The sequence below is a fragment of the Rhinolophus ferrumequinum genome, chromosome 25 (genome assembly GCF_004115265.2).
Source record: "Rhinolophus ferrumequinum isolate MPI-CBG mRhiFer1 chromosome 25, mRhiFer1_v1.p, whole genome shotgun sequence".
NCBI lineage: Eukaryota > Metazoa > Chordata > Mammalia > Chiroptera > Rhinolophidae > Rhinolophus > Rhinolophus ferrumequinum.
The window spans coordinates 39,394,050-39,418,813 of record NC_046308.1 but is presented as its reverse complement, the minus strand read 5'-3'; the positions used below and the strand labels follow the sequence as shown (position 1 = coordinate 39,418,813).

The window sequence follows — 24,764 nt, the reverse complement described above, 5'->3', positions numbered from 1 at the left end:
TTTTGAGGATTTAAAAATTTGTGATGCTGTTTTCCTTTGAAAAGTAATTTTCTATGAGAATTAGTTTTGGATACTTGAACCCTACCCGCTTGTCAATAATTTCTTGGTAAACTGTTATGAATTAACCTTGTGCCAAGAATGAAGGTCCAAGAACTGTACTTTATTTCTGTATTTAAAAGACAGAGTCTATTAACTTCTCTCTTAATGCTTCAGAAGTACATAAGTATCATGATCTGTTTAAATTTAAAATTGCTTCTACCTCGTTCAGATTTCAAAAAACTGTAATTTTAACTTCTGTGCTAAATTCTGTTAGCATTTATTGTGAGCTCCTCTGAGTACTTGCAAGTAGTCTGTGTAGACATATCAAGATACCAGTACCCATTGGACTGAAAAATGCTGTGACTTTCATATTAAAATGTTTATAAACAAGATGGTTAACCTTTGAAATCACATTTTGCTTTCCAACTCTTCTCTGGAAAAGAAGTAACTGTTCTCCAACTTAGAACTTTAGAGTTCAAATCTAGCCAGGTAACTTTTTAAAATATGTATCTGTCGTTATAGATTTTAACATCAGTCATTTCATCTACTTTTAAGTTTTTCATGTAACTAAGATTTAGGAATTGAGTTAATCTATGAAAGGAAAAACATACCATAATGTATGTCCTTGAAATATAATGAGTATACGATTTCTTCAAAAATTTGAGAGTAACACTAGAAATGTTTAGGGTTTTTGTTTTTCTTAACAAACTGATCTATTAAAATGTTCAAACACATATATTTGCCTATATATATATCTGTATACATATATATCTGTATACATATATATATATATATATATATATATATATATGAATATAATAGATGAACATATTCTTATGCTAGCCTCTCACCTTACTGAACTAAAGAAAACAACACAACATTGGGGTTCGGCATTATTCTACCGAGTCAGTGGCATTTTACAACTTTATTTGAAAACACTGAAACAGTGACTAAATAATAATTGAGCCTAAGCAATAGAGACTGAACTAGAATAAAGAAAGGAAATAGTTCTCTTTAGGTAAAATAAGAATTGCTAATAACTGTTTAATGCTCTAATTTGGCTGTGGAGTCCATGTACTTGACAGTTACACTATTTTGTACTTGCTGCTAAAGTTCTCGATAGCCCTCCACATAACACACCTTTATTGTTAGTCTTTATGTTTCACTAAAATGAGATGTTCCTCAATATCCATTTATTAAGTTGATTTGCTCTATAACAGAATCACTGATGTGGTTGATGGCTGTAAATCCAAATTGGAATTTGTCCTCGTGCCATTTCCAGAACTGTGAAATCGGGGCTGGTGTATATCTATTATCCTTCTGTTTCTCTGAAATGCCATATTGGACACTTGTGATGGGTGTTCCTGACAGGAATGAATGAGCCAGTAATATGATGCAAGAAAACTGATAATTTGATTTTTAACCTGAGAACATTTCAGAGCCTTAAAACTTTGTTTCAGTAAACAGCCAAAGGTGAGAGAAGTCACTCAGTTCTGACTCAGACTTTTATCAAGGACTTGTCAGTGTGTTCAAGTGAATTTAAAATTGGTATTTATAGATGAAAAAACTATGTTTACAATCTAATAAGACTGTATCAAAGATTTTATTATGGGAAAGGACGAGGCTGTCGTTACTGTTGGTTCTCTTTAGTTTTCAAGAGAGAGCCTTGTGAAGAATATAAATACTGCTTACAAAATAGAGAAAACAGATCGTCTATTATGGTTTGCAAGTTCTAGATCTGCCAAGAAAATTACAATGCAATTTCAGTTCGCTGAGTCTGTCACAGACTTCATCCTTCACTGCTTCTAAGTAATACAGTTAAGGTGTTAAATAAGAATAGGAATAAGAGGAGGGAGACGTTAAAGAACACAGACCAAAGAGGAAAAATGTTTTCTGATATGTCTGATACATTTGAGGGCAGATGTAACCTTTACTCCACTGTTAGAGAATACAGCTAGGACATTATGAATTGCTTCAGTTGTGTTAAATTTGTGTTTGAGTTAAATCTCAGTTTGTTTACAAAAAGAAGTCTTTAAAAAATTTAATTTTAAACAGAAAACATGATTCAAAAATCAAACAATATAAAGAAGGTATACAATAGAAAATCCCATTCTAACCCTTGTACTACATCTTTTCTTAGTTTCTTGTGTGTATTTTCAGAGTTTAAACAAGTAATAGCTAATGAGAATATATCTTCTTATTGTTTATAGAGCTAAATTAGTATATTATAGACTATGATGCACCTTGCTTTTTTTTCCACTTAAATGTGTTTTGGGGATCTCTCTATGGCAGTACATAGGGAATCACCTTGCCCATTGTTTACAGTACAATATAGATGTAATTTATAACTTATTTGACCAATACCTGTTGATAGACATTTCAGTTCTCTTCTCTCTCTCTCTCTCTCTCTTTCTCTCTCTCTCTCTCTCTCTCTCTCTCTCTCTCCCCCCCATCTCCCTCTCTTCTATTTTTACTCTTTTCAATTTGCTGCATATGTTCTTTTACATATTTGAAATAAAACTGTAGAATCCATTCCTAGTAGTGGGATTGCTGGATCAAAAGGTCAAAGTGGGGGGAAGAGGGGCTCTAGAAGAGGGTAAATGGGGTCTAATATGTAGTGGTTGGAAAGAGAACTGACTCTGGGTGGTGAACATACAATGTGAAATATAGATAATGTATTACAGAATTATACACCTGGAAAAAAAAAAGTCAAAGTGTTTGTAATTTTGATAGATATTGCCAAATTGTTCTCCATTGGACTTATATAAAAAGAATATTTATTCTGGTTTTATGACTTGTCACATCTGAGCAGTCAAAGACATTACTGATCTTGGGCCTGATGTATTATTTCTGGTTAGTGCCACCAAGATAGCATTCTTCCCAATTAGGCACACAAATCTAGGCATGTGAAGTCAACACATTACAAATTTGTATGAGCCATGCATGTCGTCTTCCAAGCCATCTTTCCTCTGGAATCTAACTTTTAATCATTGGTGAGTGAGATTTCCCCTCTGCAAGATATATATGGATATATATATATGATATATATATATGATTTATCCTTAATGTATGAACATTTGTTTCAGTTGAGTGTCCTTGAAAAGTGATGGATTAATAGTCCTAAAACTCTCCGCTTATTGTCTACAGTAAGCTTTAGTCAGAGCTGCTTCTGGCTGACCAGTGAAGTTCTTCTAGAGGAATTACTTGGTGCTAATTGGTAATAAGGAATACAGTATGTGCACCGCCCACCCTCTTTTCCCATCTTTATCGCTAACGTCTAATAAAGGAAGGATTTAGAATAAGGCTAATTTGGGTTATGTTGTTCTACTTAGAATTAGCTATTGCAAACTCCTTGGCTAGAGGTAGGTACTAAAATTGCTTTCAGAAAATATCTTTTGAATCCTTGTTTAAATTTTAGAGATGAACATCTTTTATGATTGAGATCTGAGATCTAGAAAATCTTGCTGATTGGTTAGTAAACATTAATAAGTGACATTCAATGTAGTTTTTCAAAGAGCCAATGCTATTTTTCTCATAATTAAGCCATATTTATTAGTTTAGCCCATGCCCAGTGTCTAGAATGAGTGAGGCCAGTACAAACAGAAATATTACTTAGAGGTAAGTAATATTCACTCTTTAATAAGACAGGTTTACAGCATTCAGGCTATAATTTAAACTGATGCTTGCAGCTTGCTGTTTAAATGATTATCACCATGATATTAATAAATATGAAAAGTTTTAGAAATAACTACATCAGGTTTTTTTTTTTAAATCTGCTTTTAAGAATGAAAACCTGACAGATTGCATGAGTGTCCCATTTTGTGAAAGTTAACCCAGATGTCCAAGAATGAAGATTCTAAAGCAGTAGGAAACACCGAGCTGCATCTTCTGTATCTGTTACACGATTTGTGCCCCAACCAATAGATCCTGCTCCGGTCATGGGCCCACACTCACATACATGCCCCATTTTGAACAGTGGATTCCCTAGTCAGATGCTGTTTTGCATGGAATTCTATGCCTATGGATCAGGCATTCTGCAAGCCTCTCTTTAGTGATGCTGGCTAAGACTCTGGGTAGGAAAGGCATACCCATATCCAGAATACAGGTCTATTCTTGTGAGATGGAACTATTGGCCCTTCCAGGAAGAAAGTAGTCCAAGGTAGTCATTTTGCCACACGGTGACCAGTTGGCCTCTCTGAGGAATGGTGACATGCTGAGGGCTTAGCTTTGGTCTCTGTTATTGCCACGTTGAACATCCAGAGGCAATGGTAACTAGGTCAGCCTTGCTAAATGGGAGTTCCTGCTATTAGGAACCATGCGTAACCTCCATCCATGCTTCTGTGGCCCCTTCACCCACGTGCACATATGATACGATCTGATATGATATGATATGATAAGATCTTCACACTTGGTGTCCATTCCCATCTGTCTATCCTCGTCTCTACTCGAGGCTTCCTTGTCCCTAATTTTCCAAGCTATTTCCTTCCATGCCCTTGTCTACTGCCTAGGAGTTTGTACATGTTCTAACCTCAGAACACTTCTCCTTTGCCACAAAGTGCATGACAAGATATATTGCCCAAAGCTCCACGCGTTGGGAAGATGTTTCCTTATCATTGTCTTTGAAGGCCACCCCTGAGTGAGGCTGGAATACAGCCACCACCTCCTTTAGGCTTACACGCACGCACACCAAGCTGAACCATCCATATGCCAAGGCTTTTTCTCCTCTTTGTCATGTGCACCCCCCACACACACACACAGCCATATGTAATCTGGGTAGGGGGTGGGAGTACTGGTAGAACTGGAAGGTGACATGGAGTCTAGGCTACATAATCAGGTGGCTTGCTCATTGCCAGTCCCCATTTCCATCTTATGATAGATTGCTACTGAGCCCACCTGACTTTGATTTGATAGGTCCAGTAAGGCCCAGCTCATGATGGGAACTTCTGAACACCTGGTCACTTGTATCTTGGTCAAATTTTCTGTTACAGGGCTTAGTTGCACAGAAGCTGATTTTCAGCAGGTGTGCTGTTCTTTTCTGCAGATGGCATCACCTTGTTCCAGAACTCCAGGGGCCTGTGTTCTGGTTCTCCCATGGAGGTTTGTAATAAACTGCACATTTCATCTTTTTCCACACTGACACTCTTCAACAACAAAGGGCCTACTGAACATACGACCCAAGCGGCAGGGTTGCTTGCATTTCAACTTGGAGCTACTATGAAGTTCTTTCATGCTCTCAGCCCAAGTCAAAGCTGGATCAATTCTATACCACCTGGAATGTGGGCTGGAGCAGATTTCATAGGTATGGAATGTATGGCCTCTAGAACCCAAAGAAATCTACAAAGAAGGATAAATTTCTTTGTGGAGATTGTAAGATGCAGCAATTTGTTTTTCACTTTGAAGGAAGGATCCCAGCATGTCCCTGATGACTGGATTCCTAAAAACTTCACTGAAGTACTAGGTCTGAACCTTTGAAGGATTTATCTCCTACCTACTGGAACAGTGTCTTACCAAGGCCCCCAGCCTGCTAGCCACCTCTTACTCATCATGCCCAATCAGCTTGATACTATCAACATAATGAATCAAGGTGATGTTCTGTAGAATCCAAAGGGTCCAGATCTCTGCCCTGGGGCAAAATTATAAATGTATATTGCTGTCTGTTCTATTGAAATGTGAACTATTTCTGCTGCTTGTTCCTGATTCAGATAGGAAAAATGCATTTGCCAAATGAATGGACACATATGTATCTGAAGCCAAGTTAAATGGCTCTAGTAAAGATACTATGTTAGTGCAGCAGCTGCAAATTGGCCGAATTTGTGGTAATCGAGTAATTTTTCAGGACCCATCATGGTCAGTTTAATGGAGATTAATAATAGAGTTCCCCACTCCTGCTCTTTACCATTTTCCCCTGACCCAGGGATGCAATACTCATATTTACTACCTTGGCTGGAGTGATACCCACAAACCAAGGACCCAATGTGCTAAGTGCGTCTATCTCAATTATACATTGGGACTTAAAAAATGATATCCAGGTGGGCCTGCAGCTCCTGTGGGCCCACTGTCAACGTGACTTGGCCAGGATTCCTTTTATTCCCTGTGCCCTATACATTCCCATTGTATCAGAGTCTTTGGGTATCAATGTTAACTCAAATCCCTTGTCCAATTATACTTTTGCCCCAGTTCTCAAAATGTCCAGGCATTTCCTTTCCCTCAGTCTACAGTCACTCAAGTAAATGGCCATAGGTCTTTTGGGGGACAACTGGAAGAATCATTACTGAACATACTTGATGTGGTGTTGCAGGGTTCTTCCCTTTGGGGACCTGGTCACCTTTTCAGTCTATGGATTCCAGATTGGAAAACTGACTCAGATTCACAAACTTAGCAACGGCTCAAGATTTTTTATTGGGGCAACTGCCTTTGGCCTCTTGCTCACAAATTCTTGCTCTTCTTTATTATACTCGTATACTCGTAAGCAATACCCTGGGTGGCTCCCCATCTACTTTGCCCCTTGGATGCCAGGCTCTATTAATCATCTCCATAACTCTCTATGGATCAGGCCCCCTTGGCTACCAGCCTCATCTGTCGGTCATCCTGAAGATTGTGACTGCTGGCTTCACACAGGAGTAGAATGCTGCCATCTGGTCTGTACTACTTCAGGTGCCCATCACATGTCCATTGCTGTCAGACAGGCAAGTTCTGTAGTCAAGCTCCTGCCATCAGTGCTGGCCTGCGGAGGGAAGCCAAGACTGAGCTTCTCGGTGATGTCGGAGCTTCTCTGACCAGCATATTCCTGCTGACTTTGGTGGGTGATACAGACCTTCCCATGGAACATGATCACCAGGTAGGTGTTCCAGACTCACGTAATATATCTGATGTAGCACGTTCACTTCCCTGAGCCTTTTTTATGTCCCCTCTTATGCCATCTGTCACAGTAATTCAGGCGTTTCAACCTTATTCCATGTGGGCTATCACTTATTTCCAGACTTTTAGAAGCTGCCCTAGCAGGGAGTTTGCACCATCCCCTGGGGTCTTTGCCAGTTAAAAGCTATATCCCTAGAGAGAGCCGCAAGTCAACAAACCTTCCCTTAGTCTGTGTTCTGGCCCGTTCTCCTTAATTGAGAAGCCTCACAATTCAATCTCATGGGTGCCCCTTCCCTGCTGTCTGTGCCAGTATGTGCTGGCTAGGGCCTGCAGCTCCTTTGGGGTATAGCTCCTTTCCTCCCGCACCAGGCCCTGCATATCCCTGGCCTGGGTTACGCTGCATCTTAGCCCTGGGTATAAGCCTAGCAGTTCAGAAAGCAGACGGGAGCAGCTTCTGAATGGGGTTGGATAGGCGGTCAACTGTGGCCTTGTGACGGAAAGTCCTCTCGTCTTCCTTTGCTGGCAGAAATTTTAGCTCCAAATGCATGGAATGGGGCATGTCTGAGGGCTCAGAAGTCTTCAGAAATCTAGAGAGTCGAAATCTCTGGAGACAACTACCCAGATGATTCTCTCTCTCTCTCTCTCTCTCTCTCTCTCTCTCTCTCTCACACACACACACACACACACACACACACACACACACACATACACACACGTACGTATGTACATGTGTATACAAGATTGGACAATTAAGTTCGCGAACTCATCCTAGAAAAAGTGCTACATACCTCGTTGCTGAATATCACTACAGTCACCTTCAAAGTACTCCCCTTGGGAAGCTATGCACCAAAACCAGTGCCCAGTCCACCCTTCAAAGCAATTTTGGAACTCTTTTTCTGGAATGGCCATCAGAGCTGTCATTGTATTACCCTTTATGTCCTGAATGTCATCAAAATGCCTTCCTTTCAATATTTCCTTATCTTTGCGTAAAGAAAGAAGTCATTGCGGGCCAGATCAGGTGAGTAGGGAGGCTGTTCCAATACAGTTATTTGTTTACTGGTTAAAAACTCCCTCACAGACAGTGCCATGAGAGCTGGTGCATTGTTGCGATGCAAGAGCCATGAATTGATGGCGAAAAGTTCAGATCGTCTAACTTTTTCATGCAGCCTTTTCAGCACTTCCGAATAGTCAACTTGGTTAATTGTCCAGTTGGTACAAATTCATAATGAATAATCCTTCTGATATCAAAAAAGGTTAGCAACATCGTTGCAACAAGGTCACGAACTTAATTGTCAGACCTTCATATATATAATAAATCCCATACATATAGAATTATATACATAATACTTTATATATATGTATATAAGGATTTCCCAACCAGGCCCTGATTTTGGCATAATAGCTGCCTCAGTTGAGCACTTGACACAGTTTTTGTCAGCTCAACTACGCTCTCCAGAGCAATCACTGCCCATTAGAGGGGTCCTGCTTTGACAGGAAGTGTCAGGCCGTTGTCCCCGACCTTGCCCAGTCATTGAGTGCCCTCCATCCCAAGAAGGGTGTGCCCTTGGCTCCAATGCTGAGGCTGAGCCTGAAGGAACTCTTAACAGCTGGAGGCTGTTGGCCAGCCACACTTCTCACTGCATTGTTTCAAATGAGCTCAAATCTGACTTATCTTTTTCACAGAAAAGGTGTAAGAACCTTAAGAAAACAACACAAAACAAAACCAATCGGCATATAAGGCCCATTCTACTGTTTCTAGGGAATGATATAGTGTTTGTTCGTTTCAGGTATCTTTTCTCCTGCCTAAAAAGCAGCCTCATTCTGTGCCATCTTTGTAAGGTACAAATAACTTGGGTTACTAGCTTCAAGCCACTCTCAACACCACCTTTGTTCTAAATCTTGTCAGAAACCTTTGCTCACTTTACATCTTCAGCAAATAAGTTCTCCTACCAGCATAGCATAAAGAGAGAGTTTTGTCCAAACTCATAGATACAAAAAACAAACTCATGGTCACCAGATGAGAGAGTGATTGGAGGTAGGGGGGAATACATGAAGGGATTAAGAAGCACAATTTGGTTGTTATAGTCATGGGGATGTAAGGTATAGCATAGGGAATAGAGTCAATAATATTATAATAACTATGTATGGTGCTAGATGGTACTAGACTTTTTGGGTGATCACTTCACAAATTATATAAATGTCTAATCACCATGTTGTACACCTAAAACTAATGTTGCATGTCAACTATAACTGCAAAATACATTTTAAAACTATAATCTAAAAAAAATAAAAATAAAAAGAGCAAAAAAGAAATTTTGGTCATCTCTCCATCTATAATCATTGAGTACACACCTGGCATACATACTCACTGATTGGCTTCCCAGCCCAGCCAGCGATAAATCAGACCAGTCTGTCCCCAAGTACCTGGCACTTCTTGTACCCAGATTCTCAAGTTCATTCTGATTCATTTACGCCACCATCTTGTGTATCTGGTTATGCCCAGATGGCATTCATCTCAGTAGCAGTCCTGCCTCAAGAAGGATGAAGCATTTAATATGGGTCAAAGGGCTGAGATATAAATACCCTTGAGTGCATGAAGAAAGAAGACCAAAGCAATTATTATGCCACTAGCAGTTTTTTAAGTAGAGCCAACTATTTTGCTGCAAGTCATTTAGACTGAGTACTGGACTAAAACCTTAATAAAGATTGGGCAAGGAGAATGCTTTTCTAGGTGAGTCTGGGTTTAATTTTATTTTGATTAAGCATTCAAAAATGAGATTTTCTGTCACATAAATATGTGCCTTTTTTTAGGAAAATAGTTATTCAACATCTGTAAGTAAATATATATGGAGGATTCATAATACTAGTGGGAGAGTAAACTTAGTGTGCAAAATGTACTGAATTATCACAGGTTTTTGGAAAAAATATTAAATAATTTAGACTAAAACATTAGTTCCCCAAACACGCTTGTCCATTTTTGGACACCTTGCTGGAATTACAGGGTTTTTTTTTGTTGTTGTTGTTTTTTTTTTACAGTTGGCATTTACATCTCTGGTCTGAGACAAATTTGTAGTAATTTTGAATTTCCCATTGATTTAGAGAGAGTTTTTTTCTGCTACATTGAAATGATTTAACAAATTGCACTCTAAATATTTTGAATAGTAAACTTAGTTTTATGCCTTAGCCAATTTTTCTCATTCCTCATCCAACTTTAACACCTTATTCCCTTGTTTACAGTTCCTTTTAAGTTATTTACTTACTGCAAATTTTTGTCAGGAGGGGACTGTCTCCCTCCTCTCCCTTTGAGGACCCTCACTGGGCACTCATGGAGGTTTCCATAGTGGGGTTTGGATTTTCCCTCGTGAAAGATCATGTCCCGCCCGGGTTACCTCCTTCAGTTTTGCTAGAAAGTGCCTGGGACTATCATGCTGCACAGCGGTGGATCAGAGAGGAAAGGGAAGGAATAAAACCTAGAAAAGTTTGAGAAAGTTTCTTTAAATACTTCATGCACACCTGTGAAAAAACAGAGTAGAGTCTATCTATGGCAACTGTTCAAAACCAGAGAAACAAAAAAAGGCTTTAGTAGAAAACCAACTTCATTTAAATGTTGGAGGCAGCAGCTTTGTTTGGAGTTTTAATCCCATGCTAGTGGATGCTAATTCTGTAACATTATACAGTTGCCTTTTTTTTTTGGGTACAAAGGTAGAAGGGGGGTTTTCTTTTGTGTTTTTCAGTGCAAAGCGATTCCGATCAGAAAAGCTCAAGGTTTCAGCTCCAAGTACCTGACATTTCCATCTGAATCTACTTTTTTTTTTTTAAGGGGGGGAAAAAAAGGTCTAGTTTTTCAGGAAAAGAACCTCTCTACGCAATCCTGAAACTGATCTTTAGATTTACTTTTCCTTAATCAATAGAAAAAAACTTGATTGCAACTCAACACTTATCTGAGTCTAGCGCAGGACTAACTGAATTTTTGGTTTTAAGAGTAGGGGATTCAGACATCATTTCAGGAATCAGAAATAATTGGCAGCAAGTGGGGGAGAACTGACATGAATTCTTGTTTTGCCTAATTTTTTCCTGGTTTACCAAGATTTGGCTTAATATTTCTGACTCAATTCCTCCAGTCTCTACAGAACAGGTTAGTGACATTTTTCATAAATACGAATATTTAAATGAATCCTCCTTATTGCTCTCTGAACTGTTTCCCTAAGGGCTCAAGTCTTAAACGCACACAGCATCTACCTCTGCTAAAGCTGTGTGATCTCTGCAAAAGTCTTAGCACCATTTTCAGCAAAGCTGACTAATATTTATTATGTGCTTGAGTTTCAGTGTGTATGCTTGACAATTGAAGATTTACAATAAAACTCTAATAGGGTAGATTCACTGATTGTTTTTCCTTGAAATTTTGGCTGAAGAATTAGGATCGCTTCAACTAATAGTAAGAGGAGGGTTTTTGTGCCTAAGAATACTGTCAGAGGCAAACTTCATGGTCTACCCATGCACTTAGTTCTTATGCAGGTGTATGTATAACTTGGAGTTCGCATGTGTGTTTGCATCTCAGCTTGACCGAGCAGCACAGACTGTAAAGCAGCCGGTTCAACTGATTGTACCAAAATGAAAACAAGTTCACTTCTGGTTTTCTTTAATTAATTTGCTGGAACTAATTACTTGCTTGTGTGCTGGGTTCCATTTTTATTGTAATTCCAAGGAGCAGCCCCGGCATGGTTCTTTTTTATTACTAATGTACCTGTCATTTATTTCACTATGGAAAGTCATTGGACAGAGTCCTATAGTATGGGTGAATCTGGTCAGTACTTCAAAACGTTGGATTGGCTCCATACTATAGAGAAGGTGATGACAAACTAAATTTTCCTACCAGTAGCAACGCATTGTGTTTTAATTGACTTTTACTTGAACAAGATTGAAAGCTGTTGTGAAAATCAGGAGAGCCAGGTCTCACAGAGGATGATTTCTGTCCTAGAGACACAACACAGGACCTGGCTCTTTAGAGCCCGGTCCTATTTTTCAGGCGTTAGTAGCTGCAAACTAGATGCCTTTCTTTTACTCATTGCTCCTCTCATTGATTCTATATAATTTCCTGATAATGTGAGTGATCTCATTACACTTCCAAACTGGCTTCTCATGCCAGAGTCTAATTTTTTCATGAAGTGTTGAACTTAGGAGGACCTGACAGCATTCGAGGAATTTCAACTTGACTGAGAACTATTGATGTTGTTATGTGAATTTGTTCTATGATCGTTATGATGTCTTGGGATTTGCCACCAAACACACCTGGTGTTCTATTTACTCTGGCAAGCTGGGGATTTTTTTTTTCTTTTTCTTTTTAAAATTCCAGGATGAATTATTCATCATTACTTAGAGTTTGGGTCTCTTTCATCTTCGCACTTGTACGGCACCAAGGTGAGTACTACAGAATTCCATAAAGCTCTTGATTAGCATGCTCTTGAATTTATAAAGAGACACTTTTGTTGCAACCATAATTGTCATGGCAGGTGTACATGTGTCTACAGATACAACAAGAAAAAATGTAAATTAAATTTCGTTGTCAAGGACAAAATGAATTAACCTTGAATAATGTTTATTTACATTCATACTTTTTCTTATTTAACTGTGGATGTTATTTGTTTCCCCCGTTGACCCATGTTAATGGAGTGGGTCTTAAGACAATGTGAATTATTTTCATTAGAAGCATAGAGTAGGTATGTGTACAGCCCAAACCTGAGGATTAATTCCCATTAAGGCATTTAACTTGTGGCACAGACTTTAAAGAATGCATTTGTTTTCTTGCCAAAATCAAGAAGTCCCAATGGCATTGATATTGGTGACTTTTGTGTCAGTGGCCTTTTACAATGGCCAAAAACCTAAAACTGCAAGTAAAATAAAATGATTCCCTTTAACCATTCTTCTTTTTCTCTGGGTAGCATTCCCCGGGGTAGGTGAGAAGCCATATACACTTCTTTCTACTGTTTTTGGATTTTAGAAAAGAAAGGTGGGAAAGTGTACATAGATTTGAAACTTTTATGGCTAATTCTAAAGCATCTTTTATTTTGTTTATTTAATTTGTTTAGTTCACCTGGCACTTGCTTATAAGTCCTGAATGAACAGATCTGTAAAGCATGTGTAGCCCTAACATTTTTCTAGGGTTGGGTAAATTTAAACAGTTGTAGCATACAAACTATAGTGTGAAACCCCACAATAATGCAAAAGTCCCATTGACTCCAATCTCCTACTCCTGCTCTGAGAAAGTACATTTTATCTGATGAAAAAAACCCCAAAAAAAACAAAGTCCTGGGAGCACAGTTATGTTTATTGTGAAATTCCCAGCCTAAAGCTAGCATGGATAAGAATAATCTTTCTTTTATTAACTCTGCTGGTGTTGAATATGCCATGCTGTTAATGAGTTATATTTTTATAATATTGATGGCTTCCAACGTGAAAATTATTGCAATTTTAACCTATTCCCTTTTGTTAAGCACCGTTTTTTCATTCAACAAGTATTTGTTAAGTATTTATAATATTAAATATCTTTATTATTTGTATTCTTCTTAAAATTGAAAAGTTTTAACTGTCCATTCTTTCCTGTTCAAAATCATGAACTAGTTAAGATCTCTCATGAAGAGAAAAACCTTGCACATTTACCTCCCCTTTGGAGCAGAGAGGGAAGTTAGGGGCAGTCTTCACAACAATAGTTTTCTGTCTCCTCCATGAGTGGTATGGATTTTTCATTTCCTAGGCAGATTGGCCAACGCTGCCCAAAATACCAATTAATCTTTCCATTAAAATGATTACAATTCAGTGTGAATATGAGCCCTTACTCACACTTGGGCTTCACTCCTAAATAGTTCCCCAGGAAGGATAAATCCATGACATGATTTGATTTATTATTATTAATTTGAGAAAGTTCACTTTTCAAGTTGAATAAGTGCCTGTGTATAATGCTACAATAGGGATTATAGAGATTTTTTTTTTAATTCCTACCTTCTAGGAATTTGGAATTTGTTACTTCTGTGTAAACATGAATGTCAGAGAAGCCCGTTTTGCCTACCGATTGTGACATTAAATAAAGCAGTCAGCTGAGTGCTCCTGTGATGAAACTAGCTACAGCACCTCCTAAAGGCTCAAATTTGCTTGGCTTCCCAGAGACTTCCCAGAGACTTCTGGGGCTTGGGGAACAATGTTTATCCAGTAATGACCAGGCTACTTTTCCCTGCTTCCCTCTGATGTTACTCCTCGCAAACAGATTAGCTCTCTGTCCAGGCAGATCACCTCTTGTTCCTTGCTCCAGAAGGAGAGAAGCTGGCACTTGGCCTGACGCTGTTGTGCTTCCTGGTTACTCTGCACTCTCTTACATGAGCTGTTATCTCTTACTAAAAGGCTCCCAAAGGAGCAGGGCAGTCCTTGCCCAGGTGCCCAGCAGCCTGTCAGCTCCATCGCAGAGAGCAGGGGCTTTCCCAAAGAGAGGGCCGCTGACCTGAGAATGGGGTATTAGCATCTGGATTTCTGCAAGCAAGAACTGTGGGCAGAAGCCCCAAATGGTTTTTCCACTGCCCCTGAAAACTAACAAACCATTTTTTTTTTTTAAAGATTTTATTGGGGAAAGGGAACAGGACTTTATTGGGGAACAGTGTGTACTTCCAGGACTTTTTTCCAAGTCAAGTTATTGTCCTTTCAGTCTCAGTTGTGGAGGGCACAGCTCAGCTCCAGGTCCAGTTGCCATCATTAGTTGCAGGGGGCGGAGCCCACCATCCCTTGCGGGACTCGAGGAATTGAACCGGCAACCTTGTGGTTGAGAGCCCACTGGCCCATGTGGGAATCGAACTGGCAGGCTTTGGAGTTAGGAGCACGGAGCTCTAACTGCCTGAGCCACCGGGCCGGCCCTAACAAACCATTTTTTAAAATGAAAGAAAAGATAATGTTCTGTTGTTCTATTTTCATTCAACAGAGAGAGGACAGAGGCAGCCTCAAATGTAGATTATTTCATAGATACCATTGGATCTGATCATCAATTATGTAGACCTTTGGGAAATTGTCTAATTTCTCTCGCTAAACTGGGACACACCTTGCAAGAGTTTGGAGGAGAAATAAGCCAGGTTGCGAGAAGAGGTAGTGACACAGTTATTTACATGAGGGTACCTGTGTATATTGACTCCCACCTTTGATCAGGGGCCTTCATTGCCCCATTTTTGGATCAGGATGATGAGTAAGAGTCCTGAGCCTCCTCTTCAAAGAGTTCTTAAGGGCCCAACCTCCCTCGCCCCAGAGGATCCCATGCTGTCTTTTGTAAACAGGAACTGGGCAAAGAGCCTTCTCACAGGGCTGGAGCTCAATCAAGCTCATTCACGGGCTAGTTACTACAAACCCTCTCCTCCTACTTTTGTCCCAGTTCCAACTGTTGTTTCTTTCCTTCTGAGATCTGGTATCTTCTCTGATTATGTAGCAAGAGGGAGGGACGCCTTTCAGGAAAAGACATGATAGTACAGTTCTTGAGCTAGAAAGGAGCTTCATAGCACAAGCCACCTTCTCTGTACCTTGCCTTCTGATCAAGGATCAAGCCATATAAGCCATGCCAGACCTAGCGGCCACCTTTCAATGCTCTGAGAGCAACCGGCAGGGTTGATTTCACAGCTTCCAGCTAGTTTTAACTATTGCGCTCTCTAGCATGTGGGGAAGCTTAGAAATGATGCATGAAGTTATTTCTCCTAAGGAGAAATAGCATCACTCCCATTCTCTCCCTTCCAGAGGCAGGAGATCATGCACTGTGTACAGCTTAGGTTTAGGATAAATGAAAAGGGAGTCTGACTTTCATGTAGTTTGCAAGACTTACTGAAAGAAGCTGGCTTCAGTGGGTGGGAGGGAAGTAGCTTGCCTAATGGAAGAGGAATCTGTCATCTATCTAACCACCATCTCTCTTGACAGTTCAGCCCAGGGAGCTCATGTATCCATTTTGGCAGAACGACACCAAAACCCCTAAAGTAGACGACGGAAGCTCATCTGAGATTAAGTTGGCCATCCCCATTTTCTTCTTTGGCGTTCCTTACCGCACTGTCTATGTAAGTGGAGAAGCAGCCCAGCTGTTGCTTTGTGGCTTTCCCCTTTGTTTGTCATTAAGGAAAACATTTAAAATACCTTCTTCCAGGGCTCCAGGAATGGAGGATTTATTGGCAGCCCAAATGACAGGTTCTGAGATACCATGAACTCATAGGTTTTATGATTAAGAAAGTCAAGGGTGTATCTACTGGCTAATATTCATTGTAAAGGAGTATACAGGGCAATAAATTGCTTTTGTGGGTGATTAGACACAGAAGTGAAACAGAGGCCCCGTGCCATGAACATTATTTCTGCTACACAACAAGATAAAAGATACAATGAATCACAATAAGAGCAATATCATTTTTCTTTCCCCTATGGGGATATAAAAAGTTTAGGCATCTGTTGTTCTTAGGCTTCCTACCAATTTGAAGCAGAGTCAAAGCATGGTAGAGGGGTAATCAACTACTATATAAAAGTTGTTTGCAGAATTGGCCACCCTCATTGGGTCTGAGACATTTCATAGAGTCCCGTTGTCATACCTGCATAAAGAAATGGTGTCATTTGCTGTCACAATTCTTCTGGGCACCTGCATTCTCAGGTTATTATTGTTATTATTATTTTTGGATTATCGGGTTTGCTGCTAGTGCGACTGTTGTACATTGAGAAGAAGGTGCAGAGCAGCTAAACCTGTTTCTGTCTTTGACCTTACAAGATTGGGTGCAGCATATGTAGATTATATCACATCCTTTTTTATTGTGTGTTCTGCCCTGGGGGAAGAAATGAAACTCCAAACACCTATACCTCTGGCCATCTGGGAATCTGGGACCTCTATCTTCCCCAACTGCTGATTTATAGCTCTGGGCTGACACACATTAGAAAGTAGTTCCCTCTTCCATTACCTAACCAGTGGTTTTTGAACCTGTAGCATCAGAATCACCTGGGCATCAGAATCACTTGTTAGAAATGTCGCTTCTCAGGTCCCACACCAGACCTACTGAATCAGAAACTCTTGGAGGGAAACTCAGTAATCTGTGTTTTAACTAGCCCTCCAGGTGATTCTGACGTTCTTGAAGTTTGAGAATGACTGGTCTTAACTATAGAATATAATCAAAACACAACTGTGCCATCACCAGCTTCCTCTGCTAGTCTGTGTGTTTTAATTACACCCATTATTCCCTAGCAAACACATTGCTCTGCATTCTGAAATGCCTTTTATTCTCTACTCACAGTAGAGCTTCCTTAGTTCATCATAGCTGATTATAAATTTCAGAATGTGTTGATCTGATTTTGGAGATGAGAGATAAACACAGGACTTTCATGCTGGAAGCCTTAGTCTTACAGACAGCTAGAACAAATGTATTTAGTTAAACTCCTTTCTCCTCTATTGTGCTACGTGACATGGAGTCTGAATAATTCTTGTCCTTGCAAAAGGAGGGACCTTAATTTGGGGCAGACTTATTTGAGGGCAAATTGTTCTCAAGAGTTTCTAGCACTTTTAGTAGTGCAGTTTTTTCCAAGCCTCTGGCTTGTCTGCTATTACTTGCAGACAGTAGACTCTTACTGTCCTTGTAGCTGGCTCTCCAGCTTCCTTTCCAAACTCCACACCCTTGCTTCCAAAACAAATTGACAAACATTGGCTCAGGTACTGCTAACTTACCTCTGGGACCTGGGTCCCTGCTAATGTCCATAATATTACTAATTGATATAAACATAGCAAACAGAATGCATAGAGCTGCAGATGCAGGCAGAGGCAAAATTGTGTACAGATCCTGTGTCAACTGAGTATACATAATGGCTTGTTATTTGCAGGTAGGTTTAGTAATTTAATGAGTTTGCTAAGACATTTGCAAATCATGAAGAAATCACCATAAGATAGTCAGAGTGGTTGTGACAGTCAGTAAAAGTCCATTAAATGTTTCATCTAGAGCACGGTATAGCTTATCCTGAGGTCTGAGTTTGAAGATGGAGTATTTGATTTTTCTTTTTCTGACACTCATCTCTTGTCATGTCATAGGAATCGAGGTCTAATATAGAGCTCCTCAATTTTTAGGTTTAACTTTCTGCTTTCGTGTTTTTTGTGGTTTTCTTTCTTCTTTTTTTTTCCTGTCTGTTTTATATCTGTGACTCTGGATCTTCTTTATTGCCCACATCACCCCTTGCCTGGCCCAATACACACACAACTGGGTAGCATTAGATAAATGTAAATAGAGGTAGGATAGAGAACATGCAAATGAGATGGATTATTAATAAGAAATACAGTTTACTACAAATTGAAAGTGAAAAAAAACCAATGAGTTTGTCTGGAAGTAAACAAACCTCCTAGATGATCAATGTGTTCTAATTCAGTGGTTTAAAAGTTGTTTCTGTTCATATGATTTAGGTGAGTATCTGTCTTGGTTTAGGACTCTGAAGCTGTCATGGTTTCAGATCCACTGTGCAAAACCTTTCTTACATTTGCAGGTCAATAACAATGGAGTTGTCTCCTTCAATGTGCTAGTGAGCCAGTTCACACCGGAATCCTTTCCCTTGACGGATGGGAGGGCCTTCATTGCCCCATTTTGGGCAGATGTGCACAATGGAATTCGAGGCGAGATCTATTACAGAGAGACCATGGACCCTGTCATCTTGAAAAGAGCCACCAAGGACATCAGGAAGTACTTCAAAGACATGGCAACCTTCTCTGCCACTTGGGTTTTCATTGTGACATGGGAGGAAGTCACGTTTTATGGAGGGAGCAGCACCACACCTGTAATAATTCAAATTTTCCGTTTTCCACTTCATATCCTGACATTTAATTCTTGTCCATCTTCACTACTGTGAAGGAGTGTAATTGTCAGAACTGAGGAATGTCCGTTTCCTTGAGTTATACTCATGAATCTTGCCACCCCCTTTCCAGGAAACGGGGGAAGTTATCATACCTAATCAGTCCAGTCAGCTGTAATATTTCAGAAGATGTATCATCCCTATCCTGAATCATTACAACTGTGTAAAAAGAACCCTGCTACAATTTCCTTGCAGTAGGTAGCATCTCTATTTTGCAGGAGAGAGACTAAGGCACGGAGACCTGATCCAGGTCACATGATTAGGGACCCGTTAGGAGCCCAAAGGTCCTTTTTTCTTGCCAGAGGCACAAATGCCTCTCTCCATCAGCAAATTTCCTTTTTTTCTTTTCTTCACAAAAGCTGGTAGGATGATAAAAATAGGGTGCTAGTTCTGGGCACAAATGACCTGACCTGTATTACATTATAAACTTTTTTTTTCGTGTTATGGGGGCTAGCGTTCACACTCGATGCTAATTGGAGTGGGCAGTTAGAGCATCTCAGGAATAAAGTTTTAACATCTGCTTTGAAATCCCAAAGGAGCAGTCCAATAAGAAGGTTTATCACTAGCATTATATAGTAGAGATAATCAACTTTCTACATGAAGGGGCAGAACACACTTTTCAGGAAAGCCTGCAGCTTCTTTGGGTGACTTTGGCAGAGGAGAATTTTGAAGTAGCAGACGTGTCATCATCTGTATAGTTTCCAGTAAGCAAAGACACTCAAAAAAAATCTGCCCTCTGCTTTCTTAGGAATATTTCCGATTCCATCTGTTGTCCAATTTCCGTGGCAGTGAGTCAGTTGTTTGGGGGTGGAACAGAAATTATTGAGTTAGACACAGAGATGGGAAAGTGCTGGGCTAGCAATTCGTAGCTCCTGTGCAGTGAGCACGTTGTATTTTAGCACCTTTTGACCAGAGCACCAGCATACACTTTATCGCTGAGAGGTTCTAGAGAGCAGAACAACACAATTTAAACAGTGTATGCACGGCTAGAAATAACCTCTAAAGAAGCATACATTTTCCTATGTCATGTATTGGATTGCTAACAACTCCTTGGGTGATATTTTATGTCCTTTAAACCTCATACCTTACGGCGCTAGAATGTAAGATGCCAGTGATCGATAAATTTTAGTGTCAGTGGGGGAAAAAAAGAAAAGCAATGCCCATCAAATGCTGATAACCAGTTAAAAAAAAAAAGAAAACCTTCCATTGGCAATAAAATTGGCAAGATAAGTTAGATACCTTCTGATTTGCACCTTGAAGTAAATTTCTGGACTGGGTGAAAACTCTTTCAACGAGGATGAACAAGATAACCTCTAAATGTTTTGAGCTCCTTGGAGAAAAAAGATGATACAATCCTCCAGAGCTGCAGAAGTGTTTGTCCATCCCTATCTTTGAAATTGGCCCCCTCTTGCATCTCCCTATTATCTTACATTTAGCCTTCTGTATGGGAACTCATATCATCAGGCCAACTAAACACTGGGTGTGAAAAGTCTTTAAGAGGCAGGTCTCGTGGAAGCCCAATAGAAAGGGAAGGGAAAGGGGACATGTTTACTTTAAGGAAGGAAAACTAATATTTACTGATGGCTTCCTATGAGCCCAGCTCTGTGATACGCTATTTTTACATATCATGTAACTCTCACAGGAGTGCTCCACAATAAGCAGTCTCTCCACTTGTAAGGGAAGGGAACAGACCCAGAGAGGTTAAGAAAATTGCCCGAGTGGCAAGAAAAGAGGTTTGAACCTCAGAGAAGGTAGAGCAGGGTGCAAACTGGTCTCCTAACTGAATCCTGAACTTTTCCCTCTGCTGCCCCCTCCAGGTGTCATTAGAAGTCCTCTGGAGTACAAGAGACTTGAAAACATGATTTTAGAAAAACAAATCTGGAGGAGTCTTAAAACTAATATTGAAGAGATAAGTGCGAGCAGGGGTGTGTAAGAGCGAGCAGGGATGTCCATGAGTGCAAGTGAGATTCAGGAGTGTTGTTAGGATGGCTGGTTGGTTTTAAGGTGATTCTAGGATCAGAAGTAGGTTGCTCTCAAGACCTGCCTCTTCAGAGACATCTCCAACTTCATTTCTGGAGAAGGAATTCACTTCCTGAAGGAGAATCCTGGTCTAAAGAAGGGTTTAGCTTTAGTCCTTGTGTGGCTTTGACTTTGTGTCTGCCTCTTGAACCTGACCATGCAGTGACCTTATAGCAGTCTTGAGCTGACTTCTCACTCATCTCTGTGTCCCAGTTTCCTTTTCTGTTGAGCAGAGCCAAAGAATGGAGGCATATACCTGGGCGACCCTATCATAAACACCATCAACTGTGGCAAACACAGAGCTTGAGGAGAGAGTTCTTGTTTACAAAAAGGGCTTTTCTTTACTTGCACCTTGTCTCCCTCCCTGGGACCATCTAGGGTGGGAGATTTGGGGCTTCCAAGATCCTCTACCCCAGTTTGATTACACAGGATAAGGATTTGGGTCTTCCTCTGCGTCTGACAGAATGTTAACCTGGATAGTATCAGGCAGCTGGGGAAAGTGGTAGGCTTGAATGGAAAAGGTCAAAACAGCCTTTCTTTTTAAACTCTATTTTTATTTTAATTTCCTGAAAATACACATCAAGGGGTAGGGAATTAGCAAAGGGAAATAGTAAAGGATGGCATTTGCTATAGCTTGTTTCCAGAAACTGTTTGTAAAGCTTGTTTGAATTTATATAACACTCTGTCCTAAAAAGTTTAACATTAAGACACTGTGTAACGACAGTGCGTTGACAGAAAGACTGGTAGCTCTGGCTTGAATCCCATTTTCTGTTGCTGGGTCATTGTGAAATTTTCAGGAATTTATTTCCCTTAGCTTTCAGTTTTTTAAGCTATAAGATGGACATGGCCCCCCAAATTGCCTGTCTTAGCATAGTTTGGAGGTACAGATGAGTGTTGAGAATTTTGCAGATATAAAGTGATGCATAATTAGAGGAGCCATTTCTCCCCACAAAGTGCTTTATAAAACTCACTTTCCAACTGCCATTTAAAATAGGGTGAGACGTCTCCCCCAGATTACCCGTGTTTTCTGGGAAGTGAGAGAGCACAGTCCATACCACCACTTTGGTCTCACTGACTAGCACTGGCTGGCTCTTCTCTCTGCCTCCCCACCCCCTACTCAACCTGCTGTGGGAAGAGGTGCTTGCAGCCCTTTCCCGGCCTTAAAGATTTCCTGTGGTTTATTCTCATGCTGCCATCTGTAGGTGCTCATGTATCATCACAAGCTGAGCCGGGCCTCTGCATTTTCTGTCTGGTGCAAATCAGAATGTGAAAGAGGCACTGAATCAGCCCCGAGGTTATCCTCAGGCAATCTCACTTTTAGGTGCACAATCTCACAGGTCTTGTTTTTCCCAATGGAGGCAAGAACAAATTCAGGGAGCAGGGAGGAGGCAGAATGTGAAGGCTGGCATGGAGCAGCTCTGAGCTGGTTGGGGCCAGGGAGGGTGCTGAGTAAAGGAAGCTGCAATTGGGGAGAGGAGCTCCTGGGGAGTCATGAGCCCATCTTCCCATCCTGTAGGTGAACACCTTCCAGGCAGTCCTGGTGTCTGATGGCTCCTATACATTCACACTCTTCAATTATTATGAAATCAACTGGACCACTGGGACAGCAAGCGGTGGTGATCCCCTGACGGGTCTGGGGGGAGTGATGGCACAGGTAGGTGGTTCTCCATTTCATCCTCTGCAAGTTCTGAAGTACTGCACTCTCTGCTTGTGCTACTCAGTATCCTAGAGGGAGTCCTACCCACAGATTTTAACTAAAGAAGTGGGTCTGATCTTTCAGGTGGACTGAGACAGGCTAGTCCTGTCTATCGTAGATACCTTGATCCGGGTATGGCATGAACTAGGCAGGCCTTTCCCACCTGAAATGGTGGCTCAGGGGCTGCAGTTCAAGGTCTCTCTTGATTTCAGATGTGCTAAGTTCTGAAAATAAGGTATTGGGACAAGTTAACCAATGTGGGTGGTGTTTGTTCTCAAAAGTCCTGTTTTCCTTCTGTGCTCTAGGCAGGATTTAATGGTGGAAACCTCACGAATTTCTTCAGCCTCCCTGGGTCAAGAACCCCTGATATTGTGAATATCCAGGAGACCACAAACGTCAATGTTCCAGGCCGCTGGGCATTTAAAGTTGATGGGAAGGAAATTGACCCAGCCAATGGCTGCACCTCCAGAGGTAAACGCTTTTCCTTTTCTCTACAGCAAAGCAGAATTTGTTCAGTTTGGATTGACAGGCAAGCTTGTAAGCCATGGGGGCGGACACGTTCCTGATGCCTTACTCTTTTGACATCTCTCAGCTGGGTAATGGAGAGCAAGGTAATTTTAGCAGGTGCATTCATCAGACCGGGAGCTGAAACCCTGCATGTGCCATACTGTGGTTTACAAAGTCCTTCCCTGGGGTGTGAACACAGCTCCCTGTCCCAAACATTGCTTAGTGGAGGAGGGTCTTGGGTGATTTTTCAGCCAGAGGACAGAAGGCAGCCCTCCTGTTTAACATGATCCTTGTTGTCATTTCTCCTCTCCCTTTAAAATTTTCTTCTCATCTTTATTCCCGCTTTGCCGTCTGCACTTTCTAGACCCACAGGAGTGGGCGAGCGTGGAGCGTTGCCCCGTCCCTGCAAGAGTAAATCAGTACTTCCTAGTGTGATTAGAAAGAAAGAGAAAAACTGTCATTGTCTTTGGTGCAGTGACAGAACGTGGGAATCTGGGGAGAAGAAGAGCTGCTTTAGGGCTGTGTGAACAAGCCGTACTTGAACCTTGATGGGTTCCCTTCACATTTGACATCCAAAGTTTGGAGCCTCCTCTGAAATATTGAAAAAAACAGCCCAGGACTCTCACAGGAGCATCCTGGTTTACAGATTCCTGCTTCTGATGTGTCTAAAAGCATTCTGAAAACAGGATTTCTGTGAATATTTCTGCTTCTAGGAGTGCAGGCAATAGCAACTAGAATTAGTAAATCACCCACCCATCCAGTCAGCCATCCAGCCACTGCGTCTTTCCAAAGAACATTTTGAGAGCCCCAGAAATAAGACCTAGCTGGCCAATCAGCTCTAATGTGTCTTTTGAAGCAAAAAATTAACGTAAGACCTGGTATTATATTGTATTACATTACATTACATTATATTATATAAGACCGGGTCTTATATTAATTTTTGCTCCAAAAGATGCATTAGAGCGGGTTGTCCAGCTAGGTCTTATTTTTGGGGAAACACGGTAGGTGCTAGCCACACTTTTAGGTGCTGAAGATGAAGGAGTACTAGCCTCCCATGACACCACCATGGTAGAGAAGCCAGCCACAGAAACAGTGATGACATAGTTTAAGACTTATTATGACAGACATGAGTGCAGGATATTGTGGAAATGCAGAGAATGATCCTAGAAAGAAGCCTTGGGTTGGGATGAAGCTTTCAGGAGCTCTCTTGCCCTCCTCAGATAGAAAGCCTGGCCTGGTGACCTGCATTTCTCAGCAACCCAGGGGACTTCAGGTTTCTCTTTTGACTCAGCTTCAATTTGTATAATATACAGAAAAGCCATAGTCACCTGGTCTGAAATCCCCACACCCTCTACCCTTTAGTCCCTGCATTGTGGTCAGGCTTGTCAAATCTCTGCCTTCGAAAGGTCATTTGTGCTAATGGTCTGCCTGGGAATCTTTGCCTCTGTGGACTCTGTAAATTCCTCCATGTTAAGAATAGCAAATACATGTTTTAGAACTAAGCTGATATTAAACTGGACAGAAAAGAATCTAGCTCCCAGGATTTCTGAGACTGTGCCCACTTCCCTTACTGAGTGTAAATACTGCTTCACTCAAGGTCTGTGACAGATACCAAACCAACACCTTACTATCTCTCTCCCCTTTATGGCCTGGACTAGAGATCTACCCAATGCCTTTCCCCCTTTATCCAAGCACTGCCAAACTGGCTGACGGGGGCCATGCAACCTAAGTGCCTGGTGACAGCCTTTCTCCTGAGTCCTGGGACTGAAATGCT

General features: G+C 40.9%; 1 protein-coding gene across 1 annotated transcript in view; it reads left to right on the top strand.

Annotated features, from left to right (window-relative positions):
- The first annotated feature begins 6,776 nt into the window (after positions 1-6,776).
- TECTA (tectorin alpha) overlaps positions 6,777-24,764 on the top strand; it is an 87,232-nt gene continuing 69,244 nt past the window's right edge. The window contains exons 1-6 of the mRNA XM_033097891.1: positions 6,777-6,877; positions 12,251-12,315; positions 15,832-15,965; positions 18,406-18,693; positions 22,304-22,441; positions 22,789-22,954. Of these exons, the coding sequence (XP_032953782.1) occupies positions 6,867-6,877; positions 12,251-12,315; positions 15,832-15,965; positions 18,406-18,693; positions 22,304-22,441; positions 22,789-22,954 (802 nt within the window). The 5' untranslated portion in view covers positions 6,777-6,866. The remainder of the gene's footprint in view (positions 6,878-12,250; positions 12,316-15,831; positions 15,966-18,405; positions 18,694-22,303; positions 22,442-22,788; positions 22,955-24,764) is intronic.